Source organism: Sander vitreus, chromosome 19 (genome assembly GCF_031162955.1).
Source record: "Sander vitreus isolate 19-12246 chromosome 19, sanVit1, whole genome shotgun sequence".
In the NCBI taxonomy this organism is placed as follows: Eukaryota; Metazoa; Chordata; class Actinopteri; order Perciformes; family Percidae; genus Sander; species Sander vitreus.
The window spans coordinates 11,221,343-11,248,173 of NC_135873.1; the positions used below are offsets into that span (position 1 = coordinate 11,221,343).

The window sequence follows — 26,831 nt, forward strand, 5'->3', positions numbered from 1 at the left end:
CCCCCAGCCCTCGGGGCTCTGACCCACACACAGACGTGCACGAGCACTGCTGCGGAAAGGACTGCAATTTTACTCTCATTCACCGGTCAGCAAACACCTAATATTATCATACCGAATGTTAAAAGCAAACATGACTACTGTTCGCAATACGGCAACGACACGCACTGAGCTCAGGCTTGTACATGACAGGGGTAGAGTACACACAGCGGGGCAAGGAGGCATTTCATTGGTTCTTTCCAAGCAGACCGCAAGGCAGTGATTGGTGGCCGTTTTTACAGGATTACAGCAGCTACAGATGACGGATCTTTTTCGCTCCTTTTTCCAAGGGGGAAAGCTTCTCCTCGGAACGCGTAGCTCCTATGACGCCATTTTGATGCTAACAAGCAATCACCTCCCGTTAGCATCCCATTGACTGCCATTCATTTTGGCGCCACTTTGACAGCGAATAACTTTACATCTGAAGCGTTTAAAGACTCTATTTGTCCATTGTTTATTTCTAAAGAAACACGACAATGTATAAAAGGCTCCATTACCTTGTATCTCACGTTATGGCTCCGTAGCAGGCGTTTTTGTAAAAATAGGCTAACGATTGTGTCATAACCACGCGACTTACTGTCGCACAGTAGCGGAATTACCGTATAGTACAGGAGAAGCTCGCAGGCAGTTTCGTCTCACATTAGCTGTTTAAGTTTAATAACTAATGTTAACTAGCATTTTAGTTAGCAATAATTAACCTGTGCCTATGTTATCTCCTTACATATACCTACGCTCTCCGTCTCTGCAAGATTGGGAATGATTGAGATTTCTCTTGGCACAGCTACCAGAAGACTTACAACTTTCAGACAGGTTGTTGATGTCACATTTACGTCATCTCTCTCAGTTGGAGGCTGCGCAGTAACGCTCAGCGCTCACCGGAAAAATGCTTCTAATATCCTTCACTGGTCTCCGTCCAGAGCAACAGGATCTGTTGGTCCATTATATATATATATATATATATATATATATATATATATATATATATATATATATATATATATATATATATATGTCAATGCCTTTTTCAGAGTCCATATGTTATTCATTGCTGTCAGGATGTAAAGACCATTTCAAACAATATATAAAAAAGTGTATATTTGTAAGAGACTTAAAGGTAGGGTTGGTTACTATTTCAGATGAATTTTGTAAAAAATAAATAATATATATATATCTCAAATCATGGGTTTTATTGTACTAGATCATTTTAGGCTAAACCGAAAGGAAAATATCTCTTATTCCTCTGTATGATACCCTTGCTAACTTCTGACTACCTTTACAGGAGACTGTGTTTGCATAGAATTTATCATAGGACAGCTGCAGGACCATTTACATTAAAACCTTATAGAGGTGTTCTTGTCAAACAGTTCAATAAAAAGCTCTCATATTCTTTAAAAAAAAAAAATGAGCTCCTAGTTTGACAATAGCTGTATTAGATTTAAGTTAACTTTGCTGAAACTAAGGTGACTTAATGGGGCATGTGCATGCATATCTATGTTTACAGATATATAAAAGAGCATCGGCAAGTTAAATTAAGGGGAGACACTGGCAAAAACATATATTTTAAATGTTTAGGTTTTGGGCTATTGTTCCATAACTTGTCTTTTTCAGACCAGTGGGGGGGAAAAAAACATCCAAAATACACATTTAGGTGTTTTTTTTACTTCTCTTCTTTCTCTGTGTGTATTTGTGCCTGTAGACATTTCCCAAATTCACCAAAAGTAAGCATTAAATAATGCCTCATTTGCATATTTAACTACAACTTTCAGAAAACTTTTAATACAAAAAAATAAGTCTTAATGTTTGTAATCAACTGTGGAAGTTTTGCGATATCTATTAGTTAAAATATTTTTCATATTCACCTGTAGTGTCTCCCTTAAAAAATAAAACAGAAAATGTTTCTAGGATTATGTTAAACACACACACACACACACACACACACACACACACACACACACACACACACACACACACACACACACAGAGAATTAGCATGTGCATTTTCACAAATGTGTGTGTATGTATTAACAATATATTTGGAGATTTGCATCGCACAAGTTTGAAGGACAGAATGTCACCCATAGACTGTATATAGAAGAGATACTACCCTAAACTGTCAGGTATTTTCATACCACTGCTGCCATCTATTGGGCAATCTATGCATTGAATTTAAATTGCAAATAAAATATACCCCTTTTGGTTTACAGTCACTTACAATGCTCCTTGGTTGTGTAAAGTCCCCATTGAGGATTTGCAGGAATAAACACCAGATATGCTTTATTCACGGTGATCACATGGACTTCTCAAGCAGGAAAAACACAGGTGCAACTAATCACATTAATTAGAGTCCACTTGGTTGTGCAGTAGGCCATGTCAGTAAAAGCAAACACTTAAAAATGTAAATGTAAATTGTTTGTAGTTATTACAACAGTCCTCTGTTCAACTTTCAGATTGAACAAGGTATCCATTCATTCATCAACAACATAACTTTAATAGTTTGTGCCATTCTAATTCAAGTGAAATTGTATTTAGGATGATTTTGAAGAAATGTTATCTAATCTTGAATATAGGCCTATATTTGGCGTTATGTTTGCCAATTGTTTCAAATAGACTACGTTCATTGTAGATTAGGTATGTTTTATATATGCTATTTCATTTATTTTATATCTTCCACGCCATATTCGTTAGTTTTTTATAGGCCTATATAAAACAGCGTGTTTAATGTGTTGCAATCCAGGGAAAATTGCTATTCAAAATAAAAGAAGCCTTTGGGAAATGCAATTTAAAAAAAAAAATGTTTCCATAACATTCGTTTCTATTTGACAAGCGTATAATTACACCACCTATAATCAGTTCCATTCTTTTTTGAGCATACGTGTGTAGTAAAAACGAAACACCAGCAGGGAGCAGCAGTCTTGATATAGCTATCATGGAGAAACTTTAACCCGTAATACTCCGCCTTGCTCCTTCCTCTTCCGGTTACGGCGATAGCAGGTATGGCGGCCCCCTGCTTACCTCTGAAACATTATGATTTTATAATCCATTGTAATCCTACGTTTTAGAAGAAAATGTGAATGTTTTCAAGTAAAGATAAACCAAAGAACAAGCGTATGTTCCTAACGATGTGACAATTATAATAGTTTGTTGTTTCTGTGAAACATTTTAAAGATTCCGTTCCTGGGTCCCTAAGGCCGCTAGAGAAAGACTGAACTGAATATGGTGGAGCCGCCCTAGCTAACAACTATGCTTAACTTTATACCGAATTGACTTATAAACATCATTCTCAAGTGAAGTAGTCAGTTCAACTAAATTCGGCCTATGTTCTGTGTACTAACGTCAATGTAAGCCGGTGTCACTAACGTCTTGAGCCGCACCATGGCTACCAGTGATAGCATAGCATCATGTTACAGAAATTGATCAGAATATTTGTCTTTTCAGCTTCAAGATGGTGCAACGCCTGACTTACCGCCGTAGGTTGTCCTACAACACCGCCTCCAACAAAACCAGACTGTAAGTGAACTTTCTAACGTTAGTGTCTTATGTCGCCTGCTTGGGAAGCTGACAAACGGCATTGCATCTTCAGTTATGCTGTGTAGTTGCTACACTATATCACGGTTCCCGTTCTGCTCTGCAGGTCCCGGACGCCCGGTAACCGTATTGTGTACCTGTACACCAAGAAGGTCGGCAAAGCCCCCAAGTCAGCATGTGGCATCTGCCCAGGAAGACTGCGTGGAGTAAGTAAACCCCTTTGTATTTTGGTATATGCTGTTTGCTTTCCCCAGTAAGCTGTTTTTGTGTGCCGTAACAACAATACGTTTGAGGTCTGTATGGCCCACATGGGGATGGTCTAGTTTAATACTGCCATCAATAAATAAATCGGCTGTAGGTAGGTATGGTTGATGTTTTTCCTAGACCTATAACTTAAGAAAATTCTGTTCTTGTTTTTCCTGAATATATCTTAAAGTGTAATGGCATTTGTAACTTAAATTGGTATTCTGCATTGGATGTGATTAGACACTGAATATGTTGTGTGAATGAGCCTACTGTAGCCTGTAAATACACAAGCCTTTGCTGCAACAGTATCAACACACCTCCCTTGACTTGCTGTTTTAGATACTTTAAATGCTGGCCTTCTCCTGTAAGCATAATAGTGCCAAAACGGATACATACAACTCAAACTCAAATGCATACAAACTATGAGAGTAGCTAATCTTGGTTATGTGGTAAACAATCTTTAGCTATCACTTTTAAGTTGTGAACTTAAACTGCATTACTGACACAAGCTGCCACAGAGAGAAGCCAAATTTACCAGAAGTCATGCTTTTTTCTTTCTCACTTTGCATCCTGAAAGTTAAAGTGAGGAGTAATGCAACTGCCTATAGCCATTCAGCAATATTTCCCCCAACTATAAGTTGAAAAGTGGCAAAGATAAGGTGCTGGTCTTTTCTACAAACATTATGGGCAATTTGTCAGTACTTTTCATTTGAAATGTATGATAGACAATGGTAGTTACAATGCTAGTTCACATGCTATTGTTAAACTATTGACCTGGACTGGTATTTTCTGGAAACGTAGGTTATTTTACTTACTGTACATGCACTGAGTGAGCTAAAATCTTTTAAACGGCACCCAAACGTCACAACATAAATGGCAAAGGATACATTTAGAGGCTGGAGGTATCCAGATGTGGCATTTTAAGAGCCAGTCAAAAGGGAGTTGTGTAATAAAAAGCAGTTGCTGCTCATTCTGTAAGCAGGGATGGGGATTTTTAACTAACCTGCTAAAACCAGCTATTTCAAATACAACTACTACACTGGTAAAGCTGTTTTATTGAAATCGGTGCCTTGAGTAGTTGGCTTTAGAGAGGTCTCACAAACAAGCACTGTACAAATTATGGAGAACCGCTTGTTAGCCTGATTGTCAACTGTTTTACAATGTAGTATTTTACACCTGTAAGAAGAAGAGCACACCAAAGTAAACATTTTGATTATAGTCGAGCAGTAATGCAGATCTAGAAATATAACTGGGTAAAAAAGTGGTACACTGAAATTGCACACTAAAGTTGAACGTTTGACCATAGTAGTAATTGCTTCCTTGGTTTGCAAAGTGCATTGCTTCAATCCTAGGGTGCCTAAACGTTTCCTGTCATTTCTATTGAATAGCTCACAGACTGCAGTTCGGTTGTTCTCAATCATGCAGATTGTCTACATGCTCCACTGTATTTGAACATGTTTCAGATAACTTTCCCTTGTTAGTAGTCATGTTAATTCCTCATGGTCAGTATACATCACTGTGGTCTCATTGTGGTTCTTTCTTTTAGATCAGGGCTGTTAGACCTCAGGTTCTGATGAGGCTCTCCAAAACCAAGAAGCACGTCAGCAGGGCCTACGGAGGCTCCATGTGCGCCAAGTGTGTGCGTGACAGGTAAAGACAAGCGTTTCCCTTTTTTCTCAATTTTTTTTTTGCTGAGAAACTAGAATGATGCTAGTAAAAGACAGTGACAAGTTGTCACTATGACTACATTTAACTTTTAATCAAACATGAAAAATGGAATGAGTTTAGTCTCTGAAGTTGTAAGTTTTGAATGGCTAATGCATTATGTCTAATAACTGTCTCTTGCTTTTATTCAGGATCAAGCGTGCTTTCCTGATTGAGGAGCAAAAGATCGTCGTCAAGGTGCTCAAGGCACAGGCACAGAGCCAGAAATCTAAGTAAAATGTATTTGTATGGCCACAATAAAAAATGACAAATCCATTTTCTGTTGTGATTTACAATGTCTTGGTGCATTTAATTGAAAGGGGAGGACATATATGGGACTGTTTGAACTGTGAAAACCATGTCCTGATAAATTAGGGTTTATTGTAGATAGGCCATGTTGAACACATGCCAGAACTACCTTTTTCAAACGTTAAATCTTAAAATTCTCTTCACATTCAGCCCAATACAATACGGTTTACAAAGATTGTATTCATTTCATAAAGGGTTTGTGACAGTGACGACCTTAACATTTTAACGTGCAAGAAAACAAACGGCAAAGACTTGTGGTTTCTACATTTATTTTCTTAAAAGGACAGTTATTGTTTGAATTTATTCCCTAATGCACCATCCTACCAAGTATTTTTTACGCTGTGATTTGGGGAAGCTTGAAAAAGCTCTGATTTGGCTTGAATAAATCGGGGTTTCGCTGGGTCCTAAAGTCTTGAATTCGCTCAAGTATTGTGTTCTAGGTCTTAAATAATTTTAAACTGGTCTTAATTTCCCTACGTCTGTGTAATGCTACCTCTAATACGTTTATTTTTATTTTGTATTATTCCGTGGTGTTCTTTCCCTAGTCCAAATATAATTTTGCTGTATTATGACTACAACTGAGACTAACATGCAACTTATATTGCAGCCAATCAGCTTTCATGTTATTGGTGCAAGTCTTTCAGATTGTACCACATAAAACAGATTTTATTCTTCAGCTTTGGGGAAGTACGAGTTTAGCGATACTTTGCTTGATTAAAAGTGGATTTAGGGCTTAGTTGATGTTGTGATAAAGGTCTTAATTTCATTCATAATGGTCTTAAATCTGACTTGGTGAAACCTGCAGAAACCCTGAAATGAATAATTCTCATCAGTCATTAAGACAAACTTTACCACTGCCTATAGAGGAACATAGCCATGATTAAGCAGCTAAAAATGTATTATCTACTTTATTTAAAAAAAAAAAATAATAATTACATGCACTACACTAGACCAGTCAATGTGATACAAGTAACTAATCAATGTCAATTATAGGAAATTGTGATGACCACTGTAGCCGAGGGGGTATTGATTGCGCCTATGCTGAGACCATTAGACTAAAAATGATGGACTATTTTTGCAGTCTAAAACAGATCATACAAAGCGCATACATCCGTTTCTGCCTTCCACAATAAAAGCCCGACTTCTATTTTCTCAAAAGCGTAATAAGAATCAGCTTGAATGGCCAAATAAGTGTGAACACAATGAATTTGATTCCGGCTTTTTGTTGCTCTCAAAGTACATATACAGAAATAGACATACGGCTAAAAACAAGGACAACAAACCTGACCAAGCTAAATATTTTTTTAAGAGGCAACTCAATACCATCTTAATGTGTAATGTAAAATAAAACACTTCTTATACCACTACTTTCATAGTAATACCGATATTAATAAAATAGCTTACGCCACATCAGAAGACCGTAAAGAATGCGGTTATAACGCGATTTTGACATGTTTTCCAAACAATTACTGTCTCTTTAAGTGCGCGTCACGCATTAGTCCTTGCCAGTGTTGTTGGTCAAAATCAAGTTTGTTAAAGCATATGCCGTGAGGTTTGTGTAAGTATTAGGAACATATTTTTCTTCAAAAGGGGCACATCAAACTAAAATCGCAGAATAAAAAATATATTTAATAAATTAAATCTATGTATTTAAAAGCTTTGTTGAAACGGTAAAAATATGTACTTCCGGGACACGTCAACATAGGAGCTGCGCAGTGCGCAGACGGATCTCGGCCAGCGGCAGCAGTTCTTTAGTGATAGGCGATTTCTTTATAAAACATGGAGACATTATACAGTATGCCGTTTGCAGTGCTGGAATGCCCAAATGTTAAACTGAAGAAACCGTCGTGGCTGCATATGCCGTCGGCTATGACTGTGTATGCGGTCGTTATCGTGTCCTACTTTCTCATCACAGGAGGTAAAAGGATCTGCTAAGCTAACGTAAATGCAAGATTGCTAGCTTGTTAGCGTTGAATATACATTGTGTCAGCATTTGATAAAAAGTTAAAGCTCATACATGGGCGGTTGAAATAATGCCAGCTATTGAAGGCTTTTGTTACATTTGTAAAAGAGCTTGCTAGCTTTAACGCAGTTAACATAATGCACTAGACCGTGAGTAAGGCTAACTTTACAGTTAAGATAGCACCAGGATGCATCCTGGTCTGTTTTATACAGTCTATGATCCTGGTCTTTTTGACACTGTAGTAACGTTAGCGGAAATATAATTGTTAGATAGTGTAACGTTATCTCTGTTTAATTTAACAGGATCAGCTGATTAATGCGCTTTAACGTTGCTCAGACTTTTCTAACGTTGTTATTTTATGGTTTGATGATTCCTACTCAATCTTGCCCCACATTATAGGTATCATCTACGATGTGATTGTAGAGCCACCCAGTGTAGGTTCAATGACTGATGAGCATGGACACCAGCGGCCAGTGGCCTTTTTGGCATACAGGTATGTCACTCCAAACGACAGCTAAAGCAAGTAGCCATTTGGTGATGGTCATGTCATATTTAACGTCACACAAAATAATGCATAGCTAATGTAAACAATGTTTTTTGTTGTTGTTTTTTTCAGAGTAAATGGGCAGTACATTATGGAAGGACTGGCTTCCAGTTTCCTCTTCACAATGGGAGGCCTGGGCTTTATAATCCTGGACCGCTCCAATGCACCAAACATTCCCAAACTAAACCGCTTCCTGTTGCTCTTCATCGGTTTTGTCAGCGTTCTCCTCAGCTTTTTCATGGCCAGAGTGTTCATGCGCATGAAGCTGCCGTAAGTCTAAGGTTGTTTCTCATGAAAAAATATTTCTTATTTAAAACACCAGTCTGTCTTACAAAGTTAGATTGACTTAATAGTAAATAATAGTCTGCAGTTCTGCTACTCTGAACTGACATTTGTTGCTTCACAGTGTCTTAAATTAATATTTTGTCTTTTCAGAGGATACCTCATGGGCTAAAAAGAGAGAGATCACACTTAAATGGCTTGGATGGAGAGGACATCAAATGCATGGGGGCCCAACTCAAATTGGATGGATAAACGCAACCTTTAACATAACCAACAACCATCAAGGACTGAAAGCACAGACCTTGCTCAAAGAAATAGGCAGACAGTCTTGCACTGGCTCTGTCTCATTGGTGTTCAGTGACTTCCTTTCCTCTCCTTCTCTCTAAGTTTCCATACAAACTGATGCAGCACATCAGTTACAGGCACATGATTATGACACATTTTTTTCATGTACAACTACAATATCCAGGAACCCCTCAGTACAGTGCATCTGTTGCAAAAATTGAAATTTAATTTCAGTTTTTACTAAAAGAAGCTACAAGTGCCATTAAGCAGATGGACATTTTCCAAGCCCTTGGAGGAAAAAAAGAGTTACTGAACACTGTTGGTATGGAGCCACTGGTTTGGAATCAGGATTAAGACTGGGTTAATCAGTTAGAGGGGAGTCTGGATAATGTTGAAGTTGTACGTTTTTGTAAAACGAAATCATTGACAAAGCTTTGAACTTGTCGCAGTTGCATTTTTGTACAAGGATGTGAAATAAATCTTCTTTTCAGAGCTCCTTGCAGTCGTCGTATGTATATACTGTTGTCAAGAGTTATTTTCTACATCAACGTATCAAGAAGAGCCACACTGGTTATGTATGTGTGTAATTTGCCCTCCAGAAGGTGGCGTCCTACATCTACCAGGCAGTAGTGTGTCCATTGCCACATTGTACTGCAGTGGAAGACCACATTGGACAGTACTGAGACTCAAGTCTGAGTTTTGACACTAATGTGATTTCATAGATATATTAGTCATGGTTATCCATCCAGAGTGCAACAGTTATTGGGTGCTGTTCTGACCCAGCTCGTGAGTAGGGTTGGGCATCGTTTGGATTTTAACTATTCTGATTCCAATTGCGATTCTTCCTTTCGATTGCGGTTCTTATCGATTCTCGATTCTGATTCTTTGAGGGGTGGAGTTGAAACGGGTCACATGCCCATTTTCACAAATAAGAGGAAAGTTTTATTTTGACTCAATGGTGGGTTGCAGTTTCACCAGGCTTTTGTTATGGTTATTGCTCCTTATGCCAGGGGTTTTAGGGTTGTTAAAATTTCACATTAGAAATAAATTACCAAGGACTGTTTTTCTAGTCTGCATTTTTGTTTATATCTAAGATCATAATCCAGCCCATCTCACAGTTCTGCATAGCTGTTACTATTTGGTTAAGCAGTGCATGTAGTACACCCCATTACACAAAGTGTAAGATGCCAAGTATGCTAAAAACACCATCTGTTGACAATAGGTAATTGGTTGTGGCACGGCACCTCTTAAACCTGTAGTCTCTGCATTGCGGATGGTGATAAATAGTTTTTTTTGTGGAGACGCACAGTAAATATAACATGTTGAAATTGCTCATTAATACTATGACTGCTCACAATTATTCATGTTTCTCCAGTTTCAGCTATTTGTTTTCTCCGTTTCTAGGCTACGTTTCAAATCATCCAAGGCAGTTTTATATACTCGAGAGCAAGTCTCATTACTTTTGAGAAGGTCACCCCACTGATGACACAGCTAAGGTTCTAGAAGGCCAAAAATAATCAAATAAGAAAACAATGCTTTGGGTATTTATAAGGAAATCCCAGCATACGTATAGCAAAAACTGATAGTAAATCATTGCCTAATGCAATCAGGAAGTACAATACAATGGATCTATGTATTAGAAGTAATAAAAGTTGAGGACTTATTCCATAACCACCAGGAAAGGTGGAAACTTGCCACCTGTCTGCTTACCTCCACATTATGGAGAATGACCTAGGACTTTAGCCAACTCTACACCTCCAGAGACAGAACTTCTTGGTCTTGTATCATTTATTTTTATCTGGGCACTAAAGGAGGGGCCTCTCTTTGACTCCAAAATGCAACTAAGAAATGTTTGGGAATCATATCCAGTCTCTGTTAAGATAGGGGACATTGGTAAATAATTAAAAAGACTTGTCAAATAGTGTCCATGTTTGTTTGCTTGAGGCAGAGTGGAACGAGACACAAGAGTTTAGCTAGTTTTCACTTTCATGTATATCCTGAATGCACCCGATTCAAGCCGACCCTCCTAGAAAGCAGAGGTCAGAGTTTTCCCCATTGATCAACAAAGTATCACATACAGTATTTTATTTAATACAGATTGATCACAACAAAATTAGTTATGTCTATACAGGTATTCCATACTTATACATAGAGTAATTTTAATAATCAGTGAAAGCTGCATTTTAATGCGCAAGTCACCATTAAGACATTAAATGTTTTGACATAACACCTTTCGGTTTATTAACAGTCAAATTCCCTGAAAATCGTGGTAAAGTGAATGTTGGCAAAAATTAAAATAAAGAGTATATAGGTTGTGTAGCATGGTAGCTCGCACAATAAGGGGATTCTTCGCACCAAAGTAAAACCATAATATACATGTTATGCTGAAACAAGTGGCTTGATTCCTAAGTTTAACTTCTAAAAAAATACATGAGAAGACACTGCAATCTCAAATAAACAGTATATTATTGGTATTATTAATGTAAAAACATTTTTCATTAGGTTACATGCGAAGGCACATAATACATCAGATTTAGCGCTTTTCAAAGTCCTCAAAGATGCTTAACATACTGTAGGATACATGTAAGCAGTAATCAGTTTAATAATGACAATGAAGTACAATTGCAAGATTTAAAGTGTTTTCCCAGTGTTTTGTCACCTTGAATAACATTATGTAATTTGTGTGAACCTTTTGTGTGCCAGTTGATTGTATTACTGCTGGCTTTGCAACAAAGTGCCCCTCCTCGGGGATAATAAAGATGATCTTACCTCGAAATTTTACATTGTTTGATCCCAGTTCTTGAACTATGTAAAAGATAAAATCATGTCACAGCTCTGACTCTGTTTGTGGGCAGCGTTATGTCTAGAGGCGTTTGGTTTGTTTGGTTTGTTTGTTGAGGAACTCCTTGACTGCTTCTGTTGTGTGCTAACCCGCTGTGATACTGGTGTCCATTTTCATCAGTTGGCAGCTTGAGATAAAAAACATGAAGAGATGTAGTTGAATTGAAAATCAATGAGGTTGGAAATTCAAGACAATTTAGACATGTTGTGGTTGTCTATTCCAAACGTGTCACTTTTATGCAAGACATAGGACCACAGCTTTGGTCCAAAAACTATCTTGGGTTTATTGAATTTTCTCGGATGCTTGGGAGAGGATACAATTTAGGAAGCGGAGTCACACTTACCTTTCTTTTACTGCTCTCGTTCTCTACACTCAATGCGTTATGCGACTTCAAGCCCAATGCTTCCTCAAGCTCTGGAAACACAGACACAATAACACACACGATTGAGAGCTTGTTCAGCGCTAGCAGGCAACCAACACACACCTTGATCCTTTTAAATAATGCACAAACCAGAAAAGAATACGGCGTGTTCCAACACCACCATCCCAGACAGCACCACAGAGTAAAAAAAGTAATGGGGAAATGTGACGTACCTGTGAGAACATGGTCGATTTTGTCCACCACCAGGTTAGCGTCCTCTGTAGTGAAGCACATGGGCGGCTTGAATTTGAGCACATTGCGATGCGGTCCGTCAGCACTAAGAAGGATGTACTGTTCCTTCAGCCTGGGAGAAAATATTATAGACTTAGTGGTTAAATCATTTAAAATGCCATTTTCCCGCCAAACATTCGACTACTCGAAGCAGGAAAAGCACAGGTGGAACTTATAATACTAACAATCTGCTCTGCTCTGCTTCATGCAAGCATCCAGGAAGCAGTGATCCAGCATGCACACCTCAATGGATGCAGCCTAATTAATGTTATTAATTACACCTATGCTTTTCCTGCTGAGCCAAAATGTCTGCTGTAAAAAAAAAAAAAAGGCCTATTGCAGTAAAAGTGTAATATCAGTTGTTTGATGTGATATTGAACCATAATCAAATGTCAGCTACTGTACTGGTCAGTCAGGGTTCTGTTACATTAAAATTCTGTTATTCTTTTTTGCAAATGACTCCAGTCATGCACTATGGAGGCTGTGAGTTTATTTTAACAGTGCATTACACTGTTAAAATAAACAGTCCTTTCAACCATAAAGAATAGGAAGTAGTAATTGTCAAGTTCAATATGTATGAACTTAGTCTGTATGTCATTATGGCATAATAATGCAGCAGTTGGATTTCTAAAGCTGAACATGAAACACCTACATAAATGAGATATGACTAGATAATGAGAAGGCTATAATGAGCTCTCACTTACCACTATTATACTTATTTTATATTCAATTTTATTATCCCACCAAAAATTGATAAGCCTTTTTGTGATATGAGATACGTGTTCTTCATGGTGTACCAAAGCTGTCATAACACTGGAGGAACTTGGTGTTAGAGTTATGGCCTGTTGTATAAAACATGATTGCAGTTCTCTGAGCAGAAAATAGAGAATGCTGCAGAGCAGTATAATCAAAGCAGCCGCTTTACTGTAAATGCTGTATATGATTTATTTCATTATCAGTATGACATTAAACACTTGGTTCTCACACTTACACTTACCTATATATGACTTCTTGGGCTTCTGCTGTAGCAGGAGTGAGCTTCAGCCTGTCTTTCACAAGCTCCAACCCAACAAAGAGGCCACGACCCCTGCAAAATGTGACGCAATTTGGGTTTAGTCATCTCTGACCTCAGCCTATTTCTCAGAAATGTTACATGTCTTGCACAGAAAGTGATTTGACCAAAACATGTTCTGGATCATGGTAATATACACCAAATTGAGCCTTTTAAGTTATAATCTACCCCTTTTTCATAATATTCATCTTTACAATAGTGACAAGTTTTCAGTAGCAGTTTGTTTGATCATAATGGCAGCTGTAAGCCCTAGGTAGATATGTTACAGAGTAACCACAATGTTTAACAGACAATCACTGACACAAATGTGTCACTGCAAGAACATCTGATACCAAATTTGTTTCATTGTGGAGTCAGTGAATTACATGTTGGTCCAGGGATTATAGACACATGACATACATATTGTGGTATTATCTGTGTCAGATATAATCAGCATCAATCAGTGTTCTGGAACAGCTTTACAGGAGTAATCAGCTGTCACATACTGTCACTGTGTGCTTCTGTTTGCTTACCTGATATCACCAACCAGTGGATGCTTCTCTTTCTGCTTTTCCAGCAGATTGGTCAGGTATCGGCCCACACGCAGTGCATTACCCTGGAGATCCTCTTTCACAATCACATCTAGGACGGCCATACCGATGGCACACGACACTGGGTTACCGCCAAACTGAGAAATTTAAAACACACACAGACGAAAGATTACACCAAGGTTACCATCACACCACCGAGGAAATCAGCTGCTTGGGAAAATCTGTATACTGAGGACAGAGCCATGAGACAATTTGATGCATTAAATATAAAAATTGTGTTCTCTGCAAAATCCCTTTCTAATTTTTTGTAAATCTTAATACATACACTACTACTGCTACATAATTAAAAAATGATATATTGAAATATAATATATACTGTATTATATATATATATATATAAATATATATATATATATATATATATATATATATATATAAATATGTTTGCAGAAGGATGATACAAAAGAAAATTGTCTTTTTATTATATTATTTGCACAGTTCTTCATCATTCTACGTAATGCTTACTGTATTGAAATACTCCATTCCAGATGACATAAAGGCCTCTGCCACCTCTTTGGTCGTGACCACACACGACATGGGGTGGCCGTTGCCAATAGGCTTTCCCATCGTGACAATGTCAGGTACAAAGTCCTCTCCCTGAAGCTGGAAGGCCCAGAAGTGGGTGCCAACACGCCCAAAGCCCACTTGGACTTCATCAGCGATGAAAATGCCCCCTGCCTCGCGGACATGTCTGTAGAGGGGCAGAAAAATCCATGGGTGTAGAGATAAACTCAAGTTATTTACTCATTCACTAGATGATTCAGAAAAAAAGTTTAAAAAAACACTTTCAAGAGTATGAGCATGAAACAATCTCTGCGTTAGCTTGGGTACATACTGTGCCACTTGTTGGAAGTAGCCCTGGGGGGGAATGACCTGCCCGCCACAACTCTGCAAGGACTCAGCAATAAAAGCAGCAATCTGCACAAGAGATAAAAACATAAGGTCTACCATTCTAAAGCCACACTGATACACTGGAAAAGAGGAGGAGTTCTGGCATGTTTGACCTGTAGCTCTCTCTTCTGTTTTGTGTGCTGTTTCACTTTTCAGTTGGCAGTGAACAAACAAGAGTTGGGACAGAAATGAATGTTACTGTAGGTCACCATGAAGTAAAAAAAAAATCACCAGTGTATTCACTTGAAAAAAGTACACAGTTGTGTATTTTATAAGATCAGTAGGATACAACATTTAATCACATGCATGTATCTCTCCAGTCATTGTTGGTTTTGGTTTCCTCCTGTAGATGCATATCTGCACAAACATACATGAGAAGCTGTATTCGTTTTGCAATCCCTGGGCAGAATCTCGTCCCTCGCGCCACTAGACGCAGGGTTGGGTTGTCAACAAGCCTTGACACTTACCGGGGGATTCCACCAGGCGCAGATGCTCTGCGTTCTGGCTACGCAGTGGTTTTGTTCTGTTCTGTGCCGTGCGTCATACACTGGGGGCGTTCAGAAGGAGACTGTTTTGCTTGCAGATTTAGTTGGTTTGGTGATTTTTCTTGGATATTTGTGTTTTATACCATTGAAGTAAGTGTTCTACATAATTAAATGGTTTCTTCCATTTAGTCCAGTTATGAATGACATGGATCAAGGATTTGTGGCTGTGTTTTAGTTGTTAAAATAGTGTAATGATGTGATATACGATCAGGAATCTGCACAGGGTGTTTATTTTGAAAATGGACCGGATGCTCTAGCTGATCTACTTCCTGTCCAGCCTGTGTTTTGCACATGGCTTCCTCAAAATCAGAAATAGCGCGTACTTTTAGCGGAGCATAGCGGAGAGACGCTTCACGGCTGGTAGAATCACGAGCATTGTCTTGAGTGCAGTGCAGACCAGGTGGAATTTAGGGGTAAGTCCCTTACACATGTTCTTGTGGTCTGGGATTTGACCCTAAAAGCGAGAGTGTTTGGCCTGAACCTGATAATTGTGAGAAAAGGAATGAAAATGGGAAAGGTGGAAAATGAGTATTCATAAGTAAAAAAGGGGAAAAGAAGGCAACTGCCACATTGCATATGCCTTTTTTGTAATTCAGGGCCATTTCCTTAAAAGAAGAGTCATTCTTTAAAGACAAAACAAAATGTGTAATCATATGTTAGACATTTCTGAGGTTATTTCTGCAGCATAAGGTCAACCTTACCTTCTGGTAACACAACAATATCAAACACAAACTGTACCTTGCCTCCTTTTTTATGGACTCTTTGTACCATATCTTTGACTTCATCTGCATATGCTGTGGCAGGATCCGGGTGCTCCCCTCTGTATTTGCCTCTGTAAACATCTGGGCTGGGAGCCTGTGTAGGGGGCGAGAGGTTGAGATGTATACTAAAGCAGATTCTCTGGCACTGGCTGCATCATAAAATCTATAGTGTGTAGCACATTCACAAAAAAAGAGGCAGATAAACTCAAGCGAACCCCAGCTTGATTCCTTAGCGTCTATGATCATGAATAAAATATTCAAGCTGGCGAAACAGACTGACTTGACCCACGTTTGGCATGTAACACTAGAGCTGGGTATTCCACAAGTTGCTATGTCAAACTACACCAAGGAACAGAGCAGAATGCACAGAATTGTGCAACCCAATGCAGTAAGGACTCTGGATGCATGTTTTTAGCTTGTCTGGTCACAGATATCCTGAATTTGTGTCCATAGTATGAATCCTACAATTGCAGTAATGCATCTTAAAAGAAGAAGAAGAAGAAGAAGAAGAAGAAGAATGCCTTTATTTATCCCGCGAGGGGAAATTCACAAGCATATATACACATATATATATATATATATATATATATATATATATATATATATATATATATATATATATATATATATATATACATACATAGCATGTTTTATTATACCTGTCTTGTTGGATAAATGCTCTCATCTTACAAACACCATGCCCCCTGTTTTGTTAGTTAGTTGAACATGGCATATCAACAAAAAAAAGTGTTCAACGTAGGTTAATTAAACACCTAATAGCAAAACAGAAACTCATTTCACAAACATCAAACAATCATTTAAATATAGATATTGCAGAAATCTCATTTGCTTACGATTCATTCAACTAAGGAGCTGGAAAAGTAGCACAATAATCTCAGCTATGGCTTACTATGATGCAGATGTCTGGTGGTGGCCCAGGCCATAACCATCCTGTTCTGCCTCATTCTAAAGGCACTTTTTATGTAGAGATTCAGTGACAGGTGCAGGCAGTTGGAGAATTTAAATCACTAATGTGTACTTCACACTTTTAACTAAAAGAAATAAAGCCAGCAGAAGTTTTTATACTGTAGGATTGGGCTATCTGCCTTTCAGCTGTTTTGCCATTCCTCAGTCTGTCCTCTGATACTATGAGAATAGAAGACTATAGTTAGTACTACAGTGCCATTCCTCTGTCTGTCCTCCAGGATTAAAAGTGTTTTTAGGGGGAAGCTAAAACACTTGCCTCCGACACCAGCAGTAAATAGCCTCCCTTTTAAAAGCAATTTGGTTGCTCCTTGCCCTGCTCAAATTGTCAAAACATACTTATATTTTATTCTTCTGTCTCTTCTTTTCTTATCCACCACAAACATAGATTGAACACTCAGTAGCCTGCCAAAGCTTAGTAGTGCACGTTGAGTCATGGTGTTTTAATTGTGTGCAGGCAGGCAGACAGGGGGAGAAAATGCACTCACCACATGGACATATTGATTCTGCTCAGCATCTGACGATTGATGGAACTTATACGGACTGATGTCAATGAGCGATGAGACGTGGCCGTGATATGCACTGCAAACAAAGCAAACACATGCCACGGACCAAGTTATTCAGTTCAATATCATGTGGAGTTTGCAAAACATGGATATGTGAAGCTATTTTTACATATGGAAATACACCATTATACAAAAATACACGGAATCAAAGGACTTTCACCACTCATTATCATCTATATACTCTCATTTTGCTCATCTGGCACTGTGCCAGGTGTTCTTGAACAATCACCGGGCAGTTACACTTACTTGTCCAACGTGATGATATCTTTGTGGCCTGTGTACTGCCACGCTAGACGGAGGGCCAGGTCGTTGGCTTCAGATCTGTTCAAAGGGGCAAGGGTTACTTTGAGTTACTCAGTCTCCACAAAATACACAGGTGAAGCCATGAATGTCACTAGCATGTCAGTTGCAGTTTGATGTTTTACTTCCCCTTATAAGTGCATATGAGGCGACACCTATTTATTAATATTGGTAATTGGGTGCTCCAGTGGGGGACTCCATAGTTCTGCTGGGGGACTTCAACGCGCACGTGGGCAATGATGGAGACACATGGAGAGGCGTGATTGGGAGGAACGGCCTCCCTGATCTAAACCAGAGTGGTTGTTTGTTGTTGGACTTCTGTGCTAGTCATGGATTGACTATAACGAACACCATGTTCAAACATAGGGATGCTCATAAGTGTACTTGGTACCAGAGTACCCTAGGCCAAAGGTCAATGATCGATTTTATAATCGTTTCATCTGATCTGAGGCCGTATGTTTTGGACACTCGGGTGAAGAGAGGGGCGGAGCTGTCAACCGATCACCATCTGTACAGTGTACAGTAAGGATGGGACGCTGTTGACCTCAACTGAGAAGGTAATAGGGCGGTGGAAGGAGCACTTTGAGGAACTCCTAAATCCGACTAATACGCCCTATATGTTAGAGGCAGAGCTGGAGGATGATGGGGGATTGTCGTAAATTTCCCTGGTGGAAGTTGCTGAGATAGTTAAAAAACTCCACAGTGGCAAAGCCCCAGGGATTGATGAGATCCGTCCAGAAATGCTTAAAGCTCTGGGTGTGGAGGGGTTGTCTTGGTTGACACGCCTCTTCAACATTGCGTGGAAGTCTGGGACGGTGCCTAAGGAGTGGCAGACCGGGGTGGTGGTTCCCCTTTTCAAAAAGGGGGACCACAGAGGCATTGTCATGTTGAAAGGGTCTTACCCAAACTGTTGCCACAATGTTGGAAGTGCAATATTGTCTATAATATTGCTGGTTGCTATAGCATTTCCTTGAGGTGGAATAAAATAGTATATATTTTACCCTTGTCTTCAGTGTGCAATCTAATTGCACTAATCTAAGTGCACTTTTGTACTGTTGCACATGCCAGTTAGAAAACCCGTGCAGTGATAACTTCACATCTGTTCGGTGTCACTGATAAATCCTCAGTCTGGTACTGAGTGGATCATTATCTACAACATTATTATCCGTTACCAGATAATTCCTGTTCACTCAGCAGAACTTCAGCAAGCGGTGTAAATAAGTAACCATGCCAGACTGGTCCACTTTGATAACTAGGGGTAATAGGATGCCTGTGTCCAGGCTGAGACATGCATATTATAATGCTGTAGTTCTTTTGTCTGGAACTATAGACACTCCCTAGAAATGCTCACCTGGAACTTTTACTTTTAGCTTTAAAGTTTTATTAAGTTGACTAATATTGTTGTTGTTCCTAAATCAACCTAAATATTATACTTGAAAATCCAGACACACAGGAGGCTTGTCCAAGGAGAAATTTGCTGCAGAACTGTATTGCTCTTATTGGGGACAGTCTCTCAGACTAAGCAATTAAAGTAGACATGAGACAAGACATCAATCTATCGCAAGAGTCATCTGTCTCTAAGTCTCTCTTTGCTTTCAGCCACACCTGAACCACACCCAAAAAACTTTTATCTCGTAAGGTATGTCTCTTTGATATGTATGGTATGAGGAGTTTGGACATGCAAACATACCCAGAATTCACAAAGTAGCACACAGATAGCTTGTCAGGTAGTGTGGCCTGCAGCCTCTGGGCATACAGTACAAGGTTGTCATGCAAGAATCGCGAGTTGGTGTTGAGTAGTTCCATCTGCTGAGCTCCTGCCTTCACCACATCCGGGTGACAGTGGCCCACTGAGAAATGGGAGAAAAGATGCACACAGGACCTCACATTCAGGACAAAAACACGCTTCAGACTGTAATTTGAGGTCAAAACATAAAAGGACAACTGATATTGAAGGCACATAATTGGAGGCCATATTCTGAAATTAAACAGTGGTGAATGTGGTAGGCCAGGAGACATACCCAGGCAGAGCAGTAGTGCAGCTTTAGTCAGTCCCAATTATGTGTACATTACATGACAACTTTGTATAGCAAGTCATTCTGCTCATGCAATCCTCAAATAGGCTAGAACACATCTGGTTTGATTGCACATTGGATCCTAACACAATGTGCCTGTATGTTAGACAAAAACAACTCTCTGATGTTCTGCAGATTTTGTCGGAAGTGATGACATAAAAGTCATATACAAATTAGTGGTAAGTACAATTACTCAAGTGCTGTATTTAAGTACAAATTTGACGTATTTGTACTTTACTTGAGTCTTTTCTTTTCATACCACACACTACTTCCACTCCACAACATTTCAGAGAGAAATGTTGTACTTTTTACTCCACTACATTAATCTGACAGCTTTAGTTACTAGTTACTTTACAAATTAAGATGTTTGTGCACAAAACATGTAGTTTATAAAATATGATGTTTAATTATAAATTAAACTACCCAACAATATACAGGCCTCCAAGTACAGCTGAAATGATTTTACGATTAAACATTTACTTGATTGACAGAACTGTTTTGATCCTTTCCAGTTTCTAAAATGTGAGGATTTTTCTGTAATGAGTACATTTACTTTTAATACTTTAAATACATTTTCTAGATGATACTTACATACTTTTACTTAAAGTGCTCATATTATGCTCATTTTCAGGTTCATAATTGTATTTAGAGGTTGTACCAGAATAGGTTTACATGGTTTAATTTTCAAAAAACACCATATTTTTGTCATACTGCACATTGCTGCAGCTCCTCTTTTCACCCTGTGTGTTGAGCTCTCTGTTTTAGCTACAGAGTGAGGCATCTCACTTCTGTTCCATCTTTGTTTGGAGTCGCACATGCGCAGTAGCTAGGTAAGGACTACTAGCCAGTCAGAAGCAGAGTATGAGGGAGTGCCACGCTAGCAGCTACGTGAGCATTATAACGTGTGTTACAAAGTGACGCACGTTCGTCACGGAAGTAAAGGCTGGACTACAATAGAGCTGTTTGGAGCAGTTGGTCAACAGTGTTTTCTGTTGGAGATGGTAAGTCCCTTTGGGGTGGACTTTGGGCTTTTTCATGCACAAAAAAGATATATAACACAATAAAGGAAAGGGAAAAAGCCAAAAAGCATAATATGAGCACTTTAAGTAACATTTCCAATGCAGGACTTTTAATTGTAACAGAGTATTTTTACACACGTGGTATTAGTACTTTTACTTAAGTAAATTATCTGAATACTTCTTCCACCACTGATAAAAATAAATCTAATGTACATATTTTTGTGTTTGCTTGTGTGTGTTTACCATGAGCCACATTGTTGATGCAATCCAAGTAGCGCTGTCCTTTTTCATCATACATGTACTGGCCTTTGGCTTGTACAATCTTGATAGGGTCATGGCTGAAGAAAATCTTACAAGATGGCCTGCAGAGGAGGTAATATTAATATTTCCATATGCCCAAAGTGTGCGCTTCAACCTCGTTTAACATATTTTGTGTTCTACAGTGGAAAATATTAATTCACAGAGTCATGGGAACAACAGCAAAATTTAAAAGTAACCAACAGCAAAGCAAACCAAAGACCAAAAATAAGCCGTAATACAATGTCATCCACACAAATGATTCCAATTGCATAGCTGTATAGCTACAAATACATAAACTAATTCATAAATACAATTAATTTACGAAATAGGTAGCCTAATATTTGGTTTGTTGTGGAACAAATTCTTGAAATTTTGGTTAAAAAAGTGTTTAGATACAGTAACAGACTTGAAAAGTTTACAGGAGGCTATTCTGTTTTCAGTCAAATATAGAGTTGTGAAGCTGCTATTGTCTGTCTTTGTGGTGTAATATAACCGCAGAATGCCAATTATCTTACCCAATGTGCTTCTTCCTCAGGTCTATCGTCTTCTTTTTCTCAAATCTTTCCGCAGACATCCTGATGTTGTCCAGCTGGAGGACGAAGCACTCCTTCCTCCGCACTGACTCGAAGATTAGCTACAGCTGCTCGAGCAGAAAAACACGCTGTATATATAGTGCACGCGCGCGCGTAGAGGAAGAATAACACACGAGGGGCAGCTCGCGCAGCTCTCTCGTGCTGCCACCCAGCCGGACACTTTACAGCTTGCAGGTGCCTCGACGATAGTGATGTAGCCTACAGTACCGCAGGTACCGACTCATATGCTTGCAGGCTGTTTAGACACCTGCCCTACAACTGTAGTAGACTATATACTTTATATTTGAAGTGGGGTGAAGTAATTACATTTACTCAAGCAGCCTACTGTTTTGAGGTATGTAGGCTACTTTATTCTACTTTGCCTTACTCATTTCAGAAGCAGATATTGCACATTTTTCACTAATTCATTTATCAAATAAGTTTTACCTCACTACATTTAGTTACTGGTTATTTTACAAAATGTAGCCTATATTTTATATCCAAAATATGATTAGTTAATAAATGCACTGTTAGAAATAAAAAAAAAACAGTATAGAAAAATAGTTAAAATGAACTCCACCTCCACCAGCTACTGTAAAAACTGGTATAATAATCTAATAACATAATATGGTGATTATATAACACTGACAGGAGCCATCCTGCAGCAAAACAGATTATTTTACTTTTCATACTTTAGGTACATTTACATTTGAAATGTAAGGCATTTTAGTAAAGGTTAGCATTAATAAAAGGTAGCCATTTTTGCAATACTTGATACATTTCCTTTATAGTTTATATTCATTTGGGTTAAAAATGCAGGCTTTAAGTGTACATACATTATTTTCTGGCTATTAGTTGCAGTTATTCAAGAACATAATAGTCAGTGATCCAAGACACTGAATGGAATATTGAGGACTACCAATAAAGGCAAGTCTATTGTTTGATGTATTTGAAAGACTGTGTTTATTTGGCTCCAACAGTACAGTCATATGAAATGTCATCTTGAAATATAGTAGGGTCTTTAAAGAAATGTCAATCAAGTGGGTAAAAATGAGTACAAACACAGAACAAAAAAACTGAACATTTACAACCAAAAAAATGCAGTTTTAGCTCAAAGCAACAACGTGGATTTTGCTTAGCATTTTGGGAGAGTATGTGACAATCTACTTATTCCAGTAAGGCTGTGGTGTATTGGAGGGTTCAGATCTGAAGAGTTTCTGATAAGAAACAAGGGTCTTTTTGCATAATGCAGATAGATGTGACTTTGTCAGTTATCCTAGACCAGCACTTTTAATCTGAAAGGTTTTGGTGAGTGAAGTGTTGCTCATGGGTGTATGCTACCGTTTCTTCAGAGAAAAACTTGACTCAGCGCATTTTTGCAAAAATGTTGAATACAACGATAAGGCTGATCAGTGAGTCATTTTGAGCCTCTCACCAGCTCTGCTAATACTGATATGGAAATAAATGTTTGAAATATTTTGGCACTTCTGCTAAAAGCTGTATAAACTAACTTTGAATTGTTAACAAGGAAACACAACAATCAAACAAACAAAAATCAATCAAATTAAAAAAAAATCTATTAAAAAATTAGCTGCACATGCTACAACTTGTTAGAACAAATACTGTAACAACGGCTAGAAATGAAAACACAAATAAAAAAAACACATTGCAAAAATGTAGTAAATAAATGGAAATTACATTTTAAAACATGAGTGAAGGGACAGTATTTGAGGAAATATTTAAACCAATCAAAAATGGAGATTTAATGAAAGGTCCATGTTTGTTTCTATGTCTTCTGGTGAATAAACATTTTCTTTCCAGGTAGTGGTATACAGGGTAGCATGACTGAACAAATGGAGCTATAGAGATCACAATGACGTGATATGTCAGCTGCATTTGATGCTACACACATTAACCAAAGTATAAATTGCACTTCTTGTCAAATTAGCACATATTTTAACAGCACATTAATAATCCACTATACATATATCAAACTACATTCAATGCAAAGAGAGAGAGAGAGAGACAAAAGAGGAAGAGTGAGAAAAAGCTGTGATGTTTAACTTTACGCCGTTGCATTGGCTGGGCCTGTCAACATTCAGGCCATCAGTACTTTGTTGTCATAGTTTGACACACAAAATTAAATAAAAGCAGACAAACTATTGTAAGGCATATCATCTGAATTAAATGCACAGTGAAAACACACTGGTCTGTTTTTTTTTGTAAATGACCACCCTACTTCACACTGTTCCATTTGCATAACTGTGATGCCTTCAGATGATCCAAAATCCTTCATAATATCAAGAGAGATGCAGCGGAAACTGACATCAAAAGTCAAAACAACTGAAAGGAATGCTGTTTAGAACCAAAATGCCTTCATTTAAGAAATCATAGAAAAATAAATAATGTACCCCTTAAAATATAGAGACAAATACACAAATATATGCACAAAAAACGTAAAAGTTGTTACATACATAAAACCCCAACAACAATAAAGAAACCTGTTGTGTAGTTCTTGCCACTGGTAGAGCGTATCAACTGAACTGTTTGCTGACCTACTATCAGATAGCACCATTATAATCTATACAGATGTGCATCCATTCTTTATAACGACGAGATGGACTGTACAATCAAACGGAAACCATATGGCAATACATCTTCTTGAATCCACCTGTGGTTGCTGCTACATCACAACAAAATGTTGGTGTTTCACATCTGCCCCTACAGTAAATCATTCATGCATATTTCTAATGTTGAAGAAAAGTAGTACTGTGAGTATCACCTTGCATAGCACCTACTATGTCAGAAGGCAATATAATAGAATATAAGAGATATGAAGAGATGTATAAACTATACGGTGGTAAATAAACCTATTGCTCCATCTGATATGGAATGTGACATAACTGGCCATCAGTTAAACTGTGGTGTATACTGGAAGTTGACCAATTAATTGTCTGTCGACATTAGCTTTTCTTGCACTGTAATACACGTTTTCCAAATGTTTAAGACAATACATGAGGTGTAAAAGAGCAGTGTAATACAACTGAGATTGTTCTGATCTGAAATACCAGCTACTGTATGTTCGGCTTAATCTTATTTAGAGCTGAATGAACTCCAACCAGGAAACAGCGCTTCTGATACACTTCCTGGGATCCATGCTTATTTTCAACATTGAAGAAATCCATAAGTAATAAATTGTGTTCATGCAGTGAATTGAAAACACTGTACAACTAACATCAAGTCCAGAATGAACAAGTAGTACAATGTTTTTTTTGCACAAACAAAGAGCTTCTTCAAAACCATGAGTAAGATCGGCAGTCAATTGTGCTCAGGTGAAGCTGTAACCTACATGCTATTTCAACATCTTGTAAAAAAAAAAAAAGATTTGTATGAAAAACAGTGCGCAATGTGTGTCTTTTCAATACTCCCACAACTTGACCAAAGCTTAACCTCCTGAAATAAACACCATTCCAATAATTCAAAATATGATATAAAGTTGTACATTTCTGATAAAGGAATGAATAAAAGCTTGAGGCACCAAAGGCTATTATACACAAAATACTAACAATTTTAAAGAATGAGAGCCAAAAGAAGAAAGAAAAAAAACATGATTGCATTCTGTTAACGCTCTCAGTAGATCTTGAAGCGTTGCCCGTTAGGAGAAGCAGATGTTCCAGCTGATCTCGATGGAGATCAATGAGACTCTTAGCAACTCTCCTGCAGAATCCATTCCCGTGCTCAGAGGGCGTCCTGAGCAGGCTTGTCCAATCTCAAATCCACGTGAGCCTGATTTGTTTTCCTAACAGTGCAGCAAGCCTGCTAAGTTCTCCCCTCTTGCCCGGAGACGTGTGGGTGTGTGGGAGGCACCAGACTGATGATGACGCTGAGCCACATGAGTGCAACAGTGAAAAACCTGCTGATATCATACCCTCTGCAGGCATCACCACAATAAAGCAACAATAATCAACAGCTTTACTTTCTGGGGATTTTCAGGCTACCAGCCATGGCGTGACTCCCTTGGGAAGATTAAAGGAAAGCAGAAATTACTTATTCAGAGCTCTGGGGTTGTTGTTGTTTTTATGTTAGTGTTGTTTTTCTTTTCTGCAGAAGCCATGATGCAACCACAAAACAGTGACATGTATGTACAATACATATAAATATAGTTTCAGTATACTACTCATGCTTTTGCAGGGTCAGGGGTGCAATGTTCTGTTTGCCACAGTTTTTTTTTTTGTTTTGTTTTTTTTGTCTTTTGAAAATGCTGCATGAATGGGCGATGAGCTTGTTGAGACCAAACAACACAAAACACCTAGCGTTTGGTGTTAGAGAGCCAGTCCAGATCCCTTTCCTCCACTTCCTCCTCTTCCTTCCAACGTCTCCTTTCACCCCCCTGTGAATCTGGCCGGGCTGCGACGCTCCAGTCAGTCTGAGCCATGCAAAGACTACAGAGACAAGTTCTGCTGCCAGCCAACGATCTGAGCTCCACCACGATGTGTATGTGAGAGAGCGGACACACACGGTTGTTTTTCCACACGGTGATGTGAGTAGAAGCAGCTTAGGGACGGTTATGTCTTTTTGTATCATTGTACACATAGACTTCTTTTCTTTTAGACATTTTTTTTTTCCATTAAAAAAACTATAAATACCATAAAAGAAGCATTATTTACAAACTCCATGCGTTTCAGGTTAGAGTGATCACTGCAAGAAAAACACAGGAGAGAGAAGAATGACATGAAGATGGACATGTTTTCATTGTTTCATGACTGAA

The 26,831-nt window shown here is 38.4% G+C and overlaps 3 protein-coding genes across 3 annotated transcripts; 2 read left to right on the top strand and 1 right to left on the bottom strand.

Moving 5' to 3' along the window:
- The first annotated feature begins 2,990 nt into the window (after window positions 1–2,990).
- rpl34 (ribosomal protein L34) lies at window positions 2,991–5,787 on the top strand. The gene is made up of 5 exons (XM_078276314.1): window positions 2,991–3,027; window positions 3,472–3,543; window positions 3,668–3,767; window positions 5,354–5,457; window positions 5,664–5,787. Exons 2-5 carry the CDS (start codon window positions 3,479–3,481, stop codon window positions 5,746–5,748), a joined length of 354 nt encoding a protein of 117 aa, XP_078132440.1. The 5' UTR covers window positions 2,991–3,027; window positions 3,472–3,478; the 3' UTR covers window positions 5,749–5,787.
- Window positions 5,788–7,494: 1,707 nt separating this feature from the next.
- Window positions 7,495–9,386, top strand: ostc (oligosaccharyltransferase complex subunit). The gene is made up of 4 exons (XM_078276073.1): window positions 7,495–7,738; window positions 8,183–8,276; window positions 8,400–8,597; window positions 8,763–9,386. Exons 1-4 carry the CDS (start codon window positions 7,600–7,602, stop codon window positions 8,779–8,781), a joined length of 450 nt encoding a protein of 149 aa, XP_078132199.1. The 5' UTR covers window positions 7,495–7,599; the 3' UTR covers window positions 8,782–9,386.
- Window positions 9,387–10,970: 1,584 nt separating this feature from the next.
- etnppl (ethanolamine-phosphate phospho-lyase) lies at window positions 10,971–22,118 on the bottom strand. The gene is made up of 13 exons (XM_078276072.1): window positions 22,007–22,118; window positions 21,435–21,553; window positions 19,788–19,947; window positions 18,044–18,118; window positions 17,720–17,813; window positions 16,225–16,341; window positions 14,886–14,968; window positions 14,516–14,741; window positions 13,973–14,127; window positions 13,386–13,475; window positions 12,331–12,461; window positions 12,080–12,150; window positions 10,971–11,863 (listed from the first exon to the last, which is right to left on the bottom strand). The coding sequence occupies exons 1-13, from the start codon at window positions 22,063–22,065 to the stop codon at window positions 11,717–11,719; spliced, it is 1,527 nt and encodes a 508-aa protein (XP_078132198.1). The 5' UTR covers window positions 22,066–22,118; the 3' UTR covers window positions 10,971–11,716.
- Between the last annotated feature and the right edge of the window lie 4,713 nt (window positions 22,119–26,831).